At 38.5% G+C, this 13,753-nt stretch overlaps 1 protein-coding gene across 3 annotated transcripts in view; it reads right to left on the minus strand.

Annotated features, from left to right (window-relative positions):
- Positions 1-13,753, minus strand: part of VEPH1 (ventricular zone expressed PH domain containing 1) — a 255,018-nt gene that overhangs the window by 23,822 nt on the left and 217,443 nt on the right. For all 3 annotated transcript variants that reach the window (XM_063620307.1, XM_063620306.1, XM_063620308.1), the window contains one exon: positions 3,825-3,942. In XM_063620307.1, the coding sequence (XP_063476377.1) occupies positions 3,825-3,942 (118 nt within the window). The remainder of the gene's footprint in view (positions 1-3,824; positions 3,943-13,753) is intronic.

Raw genomic sequence — 13,753 nt, forward strand, 5'->3', positions numbered from 1 at the left:
GACTAACTCTTACTGTCAACATGCACTGTGCAATTCCAAGACGCAAGGGCAACTGATAAAGAAGATTAGCTTGGTTTTCCAGAAATAAGTTCTGTTCTGTTCAATCTCCTTGCTCAATCTCCATTCTCTCATTCATGTGGAATAACGAGATCTGCAATAAACACCACCAGGCAAGTCTCTGAGGATTACTGAGTTATTTCAGAAATTTTCTAATCTTCTACTCTGAACTTTTATAAAATGATTATCAGAAACTGAATCAGCAGTTGGAAGAATAGGAAATAGATTCTACTGTAATCATTTCCTGCAAGTAATAATTTCTCACACATTATCATATCAAAGTCTCTGTTCTTCTTTAACTAGGGTAAGTCATCGAGGAAGTAGATCACTTCTAAAAAATTAAACTTGTCTCTGGGTCTTTATAATATATTACAACACTACTGAATGATTGCTCTTTAAATTTCCAATATTTCATGTCCTTAACTTCAATTTTCCCTATAGGTTGAAAAGTCAGGTTCTGGAATTGGCCTGTTTGGATTAAAATACTGATTCCATCACTGAGAAGCTGTATGACCTTGGGAAAATTACTTAATCTATCTGTGTTTCAGTTTTCTGGTCTGTAAAATGAAGTCAATAATGGTGAGAAAATGAGAAAAATGCATGCAAGCTTAGCATATCATTAGAATGATAAATGCTAGCAATTATAATCATGTCAGGGCCTCTACATTATTTTAGCATTTACTTTCCTCTATCTATACATTATTGGATAAAAATATTTTATTGATCACCAGATATTAAACTCCTGTGAATTTCTGTGTGTTGATGGTGAAGTTGGTGGGAGGATGATGATGAGACTTTTACTTGAAGACAGAAATGTATGTGAGTTGACCATGTCAGTAAGCTGAGATACTGTCAATTTCTGAAGGATTCCTCTGGCTGAGTCTACACAGTTAAGAAGTATTATATATTTCTTGATATCTTTCCTAATGTCTAACTGAAATTCTCTAATTGTCTCATGTTTTGTTCCTCATTTATGGAGATGCTGGACAGCATTAAAAAATCTTGAAACATGAATACTTGAAAACAATTATTGTATCATTTGTCAATTCTTTTAAAAAATATAAAAAACCCAGTTTATTTGGCCTCTTGTTCTAGACTTCAATTCTACTTCTTTGGACCCCTTCTCCCTGAGGCTGATAGGGCAGCTGGCCCCTGTGTGGGTGTTGATGAAACCCAGACCAGTACATAGTACTCAGTTGGGCATAGTACATTCTAGGTGCTAAGACAGGCAGGTAAGTGGATCAAGGCTTTACAAGTGGTGACTTCTCTCAGGGAGGAAACAGCCCCAATCTTCATTTACCAGCTTCAGAATACATTGGGTATGGTACAGTGATGAATTTGATATCGTTAGCATATAATCACAATCTTGAAACATCATATTTTAACATTCAAGGAATATTTGACATTGCCATTTTTAAATATTATTCATTCATTCATTCACTCACTCACTCACTCAACAAATAGAGCATGCTAAAAACATAAAAGAAGTATGCTAGATTTTTTCAAATACACCTTTTGGCCCTAACTGGATTATGAATTTCTTTTAGAGCAGAGACATTGTACGTTATTCATATTTCTATCCCAAGGGTCAGCCTGTAGAAGACACTCAACTAATGCAACAAACATGCATTGCATAAATGAAAAATTGGATGCAAGTAATATGCTAGCTGTGCATGATCAATAAAGTATTTGTTGCTATGTCTCATCTTTAAACTTTGAATTTAAGCAGAACTTGAATGCAAATACTGTCTCCATGAGAAATATGTTTGGCAACAGTAATATGTTAGACCTTTCACTTAGATTAAATATATAATTTAAGTGCTTATATAAAAAAGAAGATGAAATCAACAACCTATATAAACTATCCAGGGAGTCAAGGGTTTTGGTGAAAAAAAAAAAAACAGTTTAAAATAGGACTTTTCTTAAACTCAAATCCTCTTCATGTAGCAAAAGGAAATGAGCAAAGAAATCCAAACCCACTGAAGTTTTCAGGGCCAAACATTTTGATTCAATATGTTCTGCTATAAAATATTTGGCCTTGTTTGAATTTTTATTGCTATATGTTCTCAGTCTATATTTAACTGTGAGGAACACAAGAAAGAGTAAATGTGCAGAACGTTCAACTCAAGAGCATGGCAGTGAATTTGAGAAAACATATATTAAAGGAACACTTTGTGTTTTTGACTTTCAGCCCCTTTTCTGAGGCCTCCCTTGGCCAGATATGATTAAATATTTATCGAACTAAGGACTCAGCTTACTTGGAGTGAAAACTCTTCAGGGCCTCTCAGAGCTACCTAAGTACCTTATTTTACTAGTTCTCAAATAAAGCTTCTTTTATGCTCTGTCTTTTTCACATATAAAATAAGATCTAATTAGAAAGTTTTATAACGGAGGCAGTCAATTCCCCAATTCCTTATTTGTTTGAATTAACTTTTAAAAAATTGGGGTGTTCACTCTGGCATTGGCTCAATCCAGACTCTGTAATCAGCCAACAATCTGTGCTTCACAAAGGCTGGCGTCCTAACTGCCAGCTTCTGCCATCCGCATCTTTTCCGTGGGGTAATACATTTTAATTGGTACTTCTCTGAGAGCCCTACACATCTCCATCTGGCCAAATAAACATACTTTTACGATTCAGCCTCAACATCTTGGCAGTTAACAAGAGGACAGACTTGCCACAATGGGTAATCTTTAAGATGCATAAAATCCTAAAATTAAAGGACCAGGTACAGGTGGTATAATCAATGGCTGTCTAGAGGATGGCTCATCTACAAAGTGGCTTTGTGTTCAACAGTCTTTTTAACACTGCTCTTGTGATCCTAAATGCAGTTCCTGAGCCGAGTCAGCATTGAGAGCTCTCTCCTTTCAAAGGGCACATTAGTGATGAAATAGTTCACTTCCAATGACAGCGTAACTTTTTGGACATAGGCTTATTAGCAATCTGTTTCCACTGGTTGGATTGAGCCAAGTGTAACCGGGAGCAGAATGGTGAAATGGTTAAGAGCATGGGTTCTAGAGTCAGGCTGCATTCAAATTCTGCTGCTGTTAATTTATCTTTGTGACCTTGGGCAGTTACCATACCTCTCTGTGCCTCAGTTTCCTCATCAGTAAAGCAGAGATAATGTCAGTATTTTCCGCATAAGAGTACTGCAAGGACTGATTAAATGAGATAAGGTATCTGATATGTTTAGCACAGGGCATGACTTGTATTTGCTAACAATTATTTTTAGGCAAGGTCAGTAGACCAAATACCTTGAGCAGCAGAAAGGAAGTGGAAGGCGAATAACCAGCTATGAGGTTATTTCTCAGATAATTTCTTACTATTTTAATGCTTCACTTTTTACACAGTTTAATCATCAAGCAACAGTGTTAGGGATTACATGAGATAATATGGTCTGTGTGCTGATTCACTCATTTAGTGTGGTCTCATTTCCTTAAGGAGCACATCTTGACAGAACACTTTTTTTCTCTCTAACCCTCAGGGTCATCTGGATGAAATGAATACTTTTAGGGCAAAATGGCTGATACTGCTTCCTTGATAACCACATATAGGTAAGGGATTGTTTCTCTGCCTCCCAAAGTTTTCCCTTTTTCCTACGACCACTTTGGTGAGACGCCTTTCTCAGCACAAAGCAGGGACATGACTCTGTGCATTATTACAACTGGGGATGTTTATGCAAGAGGAAGGCCACCTAGAACAATGGAGCTGACAGATCCCTGTAATTCGGGGCACAAATGGTTCTTAGCAGCAGGTAGGGGTCTCTCACCCGTTGCTTTCTCAGGATTGTTGCACATGAAGCATTGCCATGCTCCTGCTGTTTCACTGAAGCCAAACACGTCAAAGAACCTCACTTCTTCCAGATGGAGCTGTACCTGGTCCAGATCCTGTGTCAGGAACACAAAGCACAAAGAACATAAGCTGCTCTGCCTGCTACCTAACATTTCGAGACTGGGAGAAGGGGATGTGGATCAGGATGGTCAATGCTCAATCTCAGTACTAAAGACTAAGACACAGCATTGAAAAAAATTTCTCTTGGCCAGCCTTAAAAAAAGCATTCAGCTAAACTTTTCCATGAGAGTATTCATAAATGCAGCGGGAGCGAGCACAGGCCCCAGGGCTGGGTGTCAGAGCCTGAAATGGCCCAGAATTTTCTTGCATCTAGCAGTGGCTCCAGATTTTCTAAAAAGAAGGGATATCCAAGTGGCAATGTGGTTGGAAGACATGCTGCTGGGGGATTTACATTTTATATAAAATTGAGAACCAATTATCCATATCAAAAAATATTATTGGCCGGGCGTGGTGGGTCATGCCTGTAATCCCAACACTCTGGGAGGCCGAGGCAGGCAGATTGCCTGAACTCAGAAGTTCAAGACCAGCCTGGGCAACATGGCAAAACCTTGTCTCTACCACAAATACAAAAACATTAGCCAGGCCTGGTGGTATATGCCTGTGGTCCTAGCTACTCAGGAGGCTGAGGCGAGAGGATCGCTTGAGCCTGTGAGGCAGAGGTCACAGTGAGGCGAGATTGCACCACTGTACCCCAGCCCAGGTGACAGATTGAGACCCTGTCTCAAAAAAATATATATATTATATTTATTATGTTGGCTTTACAGGAGGCTGATGGAAAATATGGGGGTGGGGCTTAACCCCTCAGCCCTTGGCTCCAGGACTGTTTAGCTCTTTTGCTTTATCCTAAAACTGTATGCAAATTTTGCATTCTATTACATAATATAAGCTACATTGATTTTTTTTTTTATTTTTTTCCTGAGATAGACTCTCACTCTGCTGTCCAGGTTGGAGTGCGGTGGTGCGATCTTGGCTCACTGCAACCTTCACCTCCTGGGTTCAAGTGATTCTCGTGTTTCAGCCTCCTGAGCAGCTGGCTTCACAGGTGCCTGCCACCACACCTGGCTAATTTTTGTATATCTAGTAGAGACAGGGTTATGCCGTGTTGGCCAGGCTGGTCTCCAACTCCTGATCTCAAGTGATCCACCTTCCTTGGCCTCCCAAAAAGCTGGGATTGCAGGCATGCACGAGCCACCATGCCTGGCCTGCATTGGTTTTAATGGAAGATAATGCATTAAATTATTTACCAGTAAATTAGTTAATTTTTTTCCTCCAAATGGTTGAGTAGAATTGACACTCCAAGAAGACTGCACATGTTTTATGTGCCCCGTGGCACCATGCCAATGTGTTCCTCTTTAAGGGGCAGGGCAGAGAGGTTCTGTTAGACTGTAAATGGATGGAAAACTACTAGCCTAACTAAATTAAATAGCTCTACTGTCCTCTTGAGGCTTTCTTATTATGTAAATGACTTGTATCCTTTGGTATAGGATGGATGACCAGAAACTGCATTCTTAAAAGGCTCCTCCTCCTAAGAGGGACTTAATGTTCTTATTGGCCTTGCATGTACCCAGCCCACTAACATGTTTGTGTTCTGTTGAGCTGTGATTTTATTTCCTTTCCTTTAGCCTACACACTCTTATCTTCTCTCTGTATAGGAATAGTTCTTAGAATTTTCAAGGCTGAGGCGTGTAGGCACTGTTTGCACTGCTTATAAGGGATCTAAATAGAGAATGATCAAGTGGATACCCTGATTGCATCCCAAAGCTCCTAATTCTCAGTTCTCAATTTCTTGACAGAGGTGAGAAGTATGTCCAACTATGAGTTCACTGAGAACAGAAACATGTTTATTTTTTTCATAATATGCCCAGAGTCCAGTCCAGCATCATTAATGGATTAGCATTGGTTTGTAGACCCAGCACAAAGCTTTTTTACTAACGAACTATATAAAAGATAGTACAAAAAGTTAAAGGGAATTTTTAAAGAGAACATTTACACTCCCTGGAACATAAACACAACGAGGACAGATATTTTGTCTGTTGTGTTGGCTGCTATAAACTTGGCACCTAAAAGTGCCTATCACATAGCAAGCACTAAACAAATATTTGTGTAATAACAAAAGGCATGCCCTGGGCCTAGAAATGGATACTTTTCAGCATCCTCTATTAAGACTATTATGGCTTGTGTTCTGGGGTTGGACATTTTGGAGGTTTGACATGGTGACTGCAACATTTTGGGTTGCTAATCTTTAATACCATATCTCAGGCATTCCAATAGGTGCTGTATATCTAGGAATATTGTTTTGACAAAAATGATTTTGAATATGTTCAATGGAAGAAAAGAAGACTTTTTTTTTTTTTTAAAGTATGTTTTCCAAGATAAATACTGAAGAAGCACCTGGGAGTTTTGTGAGTTTCAAAGGATACAATCCATATTAAAATTTATGGGGAAAAAGCAGATGTTCATAAATATCAGTTTCAAAACTGTGAAGTCTCTGAAGTCTGTACTTGGCCATTGCCATGCAGATCACTTCTCTGTTTCCCACACAATTAAGGATAAATTTTTCATTCACCACAAACACTAACTAGCAAACAAAGTACTTAAAATAATACTTAAGGGTTCCTTTATTTTTCCTGTTCTAAGACCAGAAAATTCCCAGTTTGTTGCATATAATCCACATTTGTCTTGGAAAAAAGTTTACTTTAAATGTTTCAGACAGATGGTAAACTACATTCCTGCATTCAATTTCTGAAGCCAAAAGCAGGCTTACCTCCTCAGAGGATTTAGGTGTTGTGCTAAAGGATATCCACGGTAGTTGTATGAACTTTGAAGTTGGTGATAATAGCACATTTTGAATGGAAAGACAGATGAAACACATATAGTTTCCAATATTTGTGAAAAATCAAAGCAAAATAAATCACAAAACAAGCAAACACAAACCAACAACCAGTGACACCTAGATTTTTGGAATTTTGACCTCTTAAATGTGCTTGAGGTCAGTAGTTCTCTCTCCTACTTAATCTTCTTTACCCTTCTGGGTCCTGCAGCTTCCCCAGGCCTTGCCCAAGAATTGCTATATGGCTTCTATTTTTCTAACAGGAGAACAAAAATAGATTTGTTTAGAGAATTACAAGCTTTCTTTAAGATAACTTGACTCCAGAAAAGTGATAAAAATAACTTATATCTAACTCTAAGTCACTGTCTGAGTATTTTTCAGTTCTAATTAGATTGCGGCAGACAGACCCTAAGGTGACCTCCCAGTAATTTTCACCTTGTGGTGTTCATCTGTTTGTACACTCCCATTCCCTGTGTACGGGAAGGACTTATGATTTGCTCCTGGCCAAGAATATGTCAAAGGGGATAGGATATCAATTTCATTGTTATTATACACAAACACACACACACACACACACACAAAACCTGCCTTGCTAGCAGATGCATAGGGAGACCCTCCTGCTGTGCTTGAAGGAAGCAAATTGCTACATTATGAACTGCAGGGACTATGGGTGGCTTTTAGGATCTTAAAGGAGGCCTTCAGCTGGTAGCCAGTAAGAGTTCAAAGTCATCAGTTCTACAACTGCAAAAAAATGATTCTTGTCAATGAACAGAATGAGTTTGAAAGCAGACCCTACCCATTTGAACCTCCAAATGAAAACACAGCCCAGCCAATACCTTGATTGTAGCCCTGTGAGACCCTGAGTGGAGGACCCAGCTAAGTTACAACTGAAATCCTGACCCTCTGGTACTGTGAGATAATAAGTATGTGTTGTTTTAAATTGCTAGGTTTGTGCTAATTTGTTATGCATTATTGAAAACTAATACTGAGATTGTGCCGTGAAGAGGAATCAAAAATGACATCCTTTTGCCCAATTCTCCATGAAAGTGATGATTCTACTTAGAGGAGTCACAATCTCCCAAGTGCACCCCAAATCAGGTCTCAATAAAACATACACACACAAAATAAAACACAAAAGAATGCTGAAGTTCAAACTATTTTCATTGATGTAAAAAAAAAAAGGATACATATTCATAGTAGGCATGCACTAAGAATGGTTTTCCTGATAAACATCATTTAATTCAAGAAGATTAAAACTCACTGGAGGAAAAAATAGTATTTTTAAACATTTGGCTAAGTAAGCATTTCTCCAGTTTTAGAAAAAGAGTCATTAATGAGGGTAGGAATTTGGAAAACTCTATAAGAAGTCTAAGCCAGGCAGCATAGAAAGATGCGAGATTTACAACATCATTTCACTGACAAATGACAGCATGAGTCAACGCAATGGATTTTGTAAAAGTGCATAGTGGCCTCTGGATTTTATAATGTGGTCTATGTACTTTGAGAGGGTACTGTGACGCAATTTTCCAGAAATCAGTGAAAGCATACATCTGGAAGAACTTTGGGTTTTGGCACATTTAAATTCTGTCCTAAAGCTATTTGTGCACAGATACAAAACACAGGATTGCCTCACGTGCTCTGTGTGCCTGTGGTTAATAGGATCACTCTAGGCATATATTTCAAGTATGTTTTAAGAAATGTAAGCAAGTATTTTTAAAAATTCCCAAATATTTTCACATAATAATAATAAGTTTATGTTTGTATAGTTATTTTCAGTGCACATACTCTAATGATATGGAGTCCAAGGTGTGAAATAAGCTTACTTAGGGAATATAATTAATGATTGATCTTCATATTGTCTTAAATTGTTATAGGCATAGTGTCTAGTAGGAAATGCTGTTTGTTGAATAAATAAACTAGCAAAAGAGATTTTAAAGAATATCCACGCCACAATTTTTTTATGTTTTTCAACTTGTGAAAAATATTACTATTGGATCCAATTTATATAACACAGTATTCATAGCACCTGGTATCAGGAACCATGGATAAAGAGATGAAAGAGACATAGTCATCAGTCCAAGGAGGTGAGAAGGTAATTCATTGTGTCTGCAGTATTCTTCACAGAGGAAACTGAATACAGCTTCATTTGTGTGAGGTGTGATTGTTACTAAGCTTCTTCTGGTGTGATGTTTTGGCTCTCAACTGGATTAAAGCTCTTACCATGAAGACTGACTTCCATATTATTTTGCAGCTTTTAAAAATACTTAGTATGGCACTTTGCGCATAGTAAATGTTCAATGAATTATTATGCATTTTTACTAATTGAAGCACATAGATCTTATCTCTAATTTATATCAACAGTAGCATTTAGGTTTTCAGTGTTCATGTCTATTCAATTATGACCATTAAGACTTTCCAGACTACATTTGTTAAAAAAATCTATATCTCTCTCTCTCTATATATATCTGTATCTATATATCTGCATATCTATGGGTATTACAGGAATTCATTTTATTTAACAAGTTTTTAGAATAAAGTGTTAATAATTTAACAATGATGTTTGTCTTAATTCATCAATATAGTGTGTTGACTACTTGTTCTCAAGACCCTCAGCTTTTTCAGATTGTCCGTTCAGAGTTCTCACTATGTTGCCCAGGCTTGTCTCAGATGCTTGGGCTCAAACAATCTTTCCACCTCAGCCTCCCAGAGTGCTGTGATTAGAAGTCCTGAGCCACTGCACCCCATCTACATTTTTACACAAGCTCCCCAAGTTGCTGTGGTGTGCACTGACTGTAAAATTAATCCTATATCCTTCAAAGCAGTTGTGGGGATGGCCGATCTGTGTCCGCTGATTGGTATTTGAGGAATTTGTCAATCTCCATGTGCATATGCTCATTCTTTTCCACAATAGTTTGATTTCAAGGGGTCAGGCATGGTGGCTCAAATCTGTAATCCCAGCACTTTGAGAGGCCAAGGTGGGTAGATCACTTGAGGTCAGGAGTTGGAGATCAGCCTGGCCAGCCTGGTGAAACCTTGTTTCTACTAAAAATACAAAAATTAGCTGGGCATGGTGGCAGGCACCTGTCATCGTAGCTACTTGGGAGGCTGAGGCACAAGAATTGTTTGAATGTGGGAGGCAGAGGTTGCAGTGAGCCGAGATCCCACCACTGCACTGCAGTCTGGGCAACAGAGTGAGACCTAAAAAATAAGAAAAAAGAGGCCAGGTGCGGTGGCTTATGCCTGTAATCCCAGCACTTTGGGAGGTGGAGGTGGGTGGATCACAAGGTCAGGAGTTCAAGACCAGATGATGAAACCCCCTCTCTACTAAAAAAAAAAAAAAATTAGCCAGGCACGGTGGCAAGTGCCTGTAATGCCAGCTACTTGGGAGGCTGAGGCAGGAGAATCGCTTGAGCCTAGGAGGCAGAGGTTGTGGTAAGCCAAGATCACGCCATTGCACTCCAGTCTGGGCAATAAGAGCAAAACTCCATCTCAAAAAAAGAAAAGGTTCATTTCATATGACAAAACAGCTAGACTGGTCACAAGAGCAAAGTTTTCATTTTTAAACATCAGAGATGTTATTATTCCAAATTGTGCAATATGGCAAGAAGAGATTAGGTGTGAAAATTGAACTCATTGGGCCCAATTTGAAACTTGGCAGAAGGCTGGAGTGGGTGGAGAGGGAGGTAGGCCATGGGGGAGCAGAATCTAAGCAGAGGCAGCAGGGCACTGATGTGGAAGGACTCATAGTGCATTTTATTATACTGCATGAGTGCCACGTATGTGCTATGTCCCACTGGTTCTCATATTTCTATGCCTAATTAGTAAGGGAACACGAGGTATACATGACTATATGAGGCCAATGTGGTGAACTCCTCACTATCACTACATATCACTAAATAAACTTATATTTCTATCCTTTGAGTCCCTATGTGTTGGGAAGAACTGAATTCCTTCTTGGAAAATCATGGCAATTCTATGGGTCTGGCTCCAAGTGGCTGGAAGAAAACACTATGTTTGATTCATTTCAGAGAGAAGCTCTGAAGAATACTTTAGTTTAGGAACAAATATGACAAAATAAAAAAAGCCAAATTCACCAAAATCACACTCATCTAAAAATGACGAAAAATAATCTGACTACAGGATATTGGCAGTTAACATGACAAGAGTTTAAGTAAAATGGTTTGTGAAAAATTTAATGGAAGTGTATGAGTTGAGTAGAAAATAAAGGTGGCAAGTTGCATGAAGCTATATAACAAGTTTTATAAATGTTTGATAAAACCACAATTATCTTTTTTACAAATACAATTTCTTTGAAACTTCAGTTCATTAAAACCAGCAAATTATTAGAGTGGGAGCAAGGCCAAAACACTACCAATGTTCAAAAGGTCAAGAAAACTTTAACATTTTTACAGTGGTTCAGCAGTAAAATGTAATCACAGAACTTTTGGCAATTATAGCCAGCACTTACATATTCTCCTTTCATAGTGCAAAGCAAAGAATTGCAGTGATTTTTTTTTCTAATTGATTACTGCCACCTACATTCAACAAATATTTAGTACTATTTGTTAAATCATTTGTGGTACCATACTACAGAGCATGCTGATGTTAAAGAACTAATTTGGAGAGGCTTTTTTTCCTTCCTTTTGAGATCTGATAGCAGGAAAATCATGCTCGTAGCAATGTAGGTTATGTAGTTGGAGGCAAGGTGCTTCTCTCATTCTCATAGTTTTATTTTTTTTCCTTTATCCGTAATACCACTTTAATTCTCAGACTGTTTCTCCAACTTCCCCTTTTTATAAGTACTCACCTTTTGGGTTTGGTACATGTCTTGGAACAGATACATATTCTTGAAAAATATGTAGCAATGTTTATTTTTCATTTTTGCAAATAATGGTAGGCTGTGAACCCTATTTGGTTTCTTGTTCGTTTCACTCAAGATCTCTATGTGGTATTCTATGCATATTTAGCTAACTATTGCCTCTACAGCTGCACAGCAATTTAATGGTGTGCATCCACCACCCCCCACATTTCACCTAACCATTTCCTTAGTGTGGGCACCAAGGATGTCCCCATCTCTGAACTTACACAATGATGTCACAATGAATATTCTTACATGTGTTCCCTTGTGGAAGTGAGCAAAAATTTTTCTGTGATAATCACTCAGGAGTGGAATTGCTGTGTCATAGTGTATTAGTTTAGGGCTGTGAAAATATTTTTGTGTTTCTGCACAGTTAGGGCTTTTTGAACAAATTTTACTGAAACTTGGGACCTGGGCTAAAAAAACAAGCTTTAGAAGTAAATTTATGACTAATTAGAAAGTGAAATACCATCTAGAGAGATTTACTTTCCCAGAGGTATGTTTACATTTTAAGATGGGGATAAGACCCAGGATATAGGAGCTTGGGTTGTCAAGCTGGAGACATTAGTCTTCTCTTCAACCTGGAGGGATTTATTTACATTCTAAAGGGTAAAAGTAAGAACCCAGACTCCTTCCCAATGAGCAAAGATTTTTGTTCTCTCCTTTCAGGGACAGCTGTTCCACCCGCTATGTAAATACTCAAATTCACATTGTCAAGGTTCCTTGCCTACAGTACAGACCCTAGGATGTGTAAGATGACATCTGGTTCTCATCATGTTGCCCCAGGGCTAACAACTGAGGCAAAAGGAAACTTAGGAGGTTATTTGTTGCTAAGTAAATAATAGTAATCTGTGATGCCCCCAGAAGCCTTGTTTGCATGATACATTAAAAATTTAACATTATTCATATCCTCAATTTCACTAGGTTCTGCCAACTTGCTATTCAAGCTACCCAGGAGGCTGAGGTAGAAGGATCAGTTAAACCGAGGAGTTCGTGGCGGCAGCAAGCTATGATGGTGCCACTGCACTCCAGTCTAGGCAACAGAGCAAGACCCTGTCTTGAAAAAATTAAAAAAAAAAAAGAATTATCATTTTGTTGACATGTTTACTACTTTGAATAGTTACAGAGGAAATAAAACTGACTCTACTATGGACTTAGAGAGAAGGTATTACTTCCCATGATGCTGAAATTTTAAATGCCTCCATTTAGTCACTTCACACAGCAGAGAGCTAAGCACTGGTGAAGTAATAGTGATGGAGGCAGTTTTAAGAAAGTTGAACCACCCCTCAGTAGAGAACTGGATAAAATAAACTATGGTTGGTAAGGCACAGTGGCTCATGCCTGTAATCACAGCACATTGGGAGGCCGAGGCAGGCAGATCACTTGAGCTCGGGAGTTGGAGACCAGCCTGGCCAACATGGTGAAACCCCATCTCTACTAAATATTTAAAAATTAGCTGGATGTGGTGGCACGGGCCTGTCGTCCCAGCTACCCAGGAGGCTGAGGCTGGAGAATCGCTTGAACCTGGGAGGCAGAGGTTGCAGTGAGCCGAGATCAGGTCAGTGCACTCTAGCCTGGGCAACAGAGTGAGACTCCGTCTCAAAAAAAAAAAAAAAAAAAGTAAATTATGGTCTATTTACACAGTGGAAAATTTTATAGATGCTGAAATGAATGAGCTAGCTCTACATATATCTATATATGAACAGATATATTTAAAAAACATAACATTAAGTGCAGAAATCACATTGCAAAAGATATGTGCCATCTGATAAAAGTTTAAAACAACAGTACAAAAACATTCATGGAAATAATACACACCAACCTCAGGAGAATATTTACAACAGTTTCTTTTTGTAAAGGGAGATATTTGATGCAAATATGGAAGAAATGTAAACATCTATCTGTGGCAGGAATGGATATCATATTTCTGTACTTTTCTGAATTTATGAGCTATTTCATAATTTGATGAAAAATAAAAATGAGGCAGAGAACACAGTTTAGTGAAGGAAAGAGACTAGCAAGGGTCAGACTCTGTGAGGAAGAAAGGTTCTGCATGTGTATGTGTGTGTGGGCTTCCTTGGTACCCCTCAAACTCCCTGTAGAGGAGTCTCCTTTTGCCTGAGACTGACCTTGGTGGTGAAAGTCTTTCTCTCTTCTC

Source organism: Symphalangus syndactylus, chromosome 17 (genome assembly GCF_028878055.3).
Source record: "Symphalangus syndactylus isolate Jambi chromosome 17, NHGRI_mSymSyn1-v2.1_pri, whole genome shotgun sequence".
Taxonomy (NCBI): Eukaryota; Metazoa; Chordata; class Mammalia; order Primates; family Hylobatidae; genus Symphalangus; species Symphalangus syndactylus.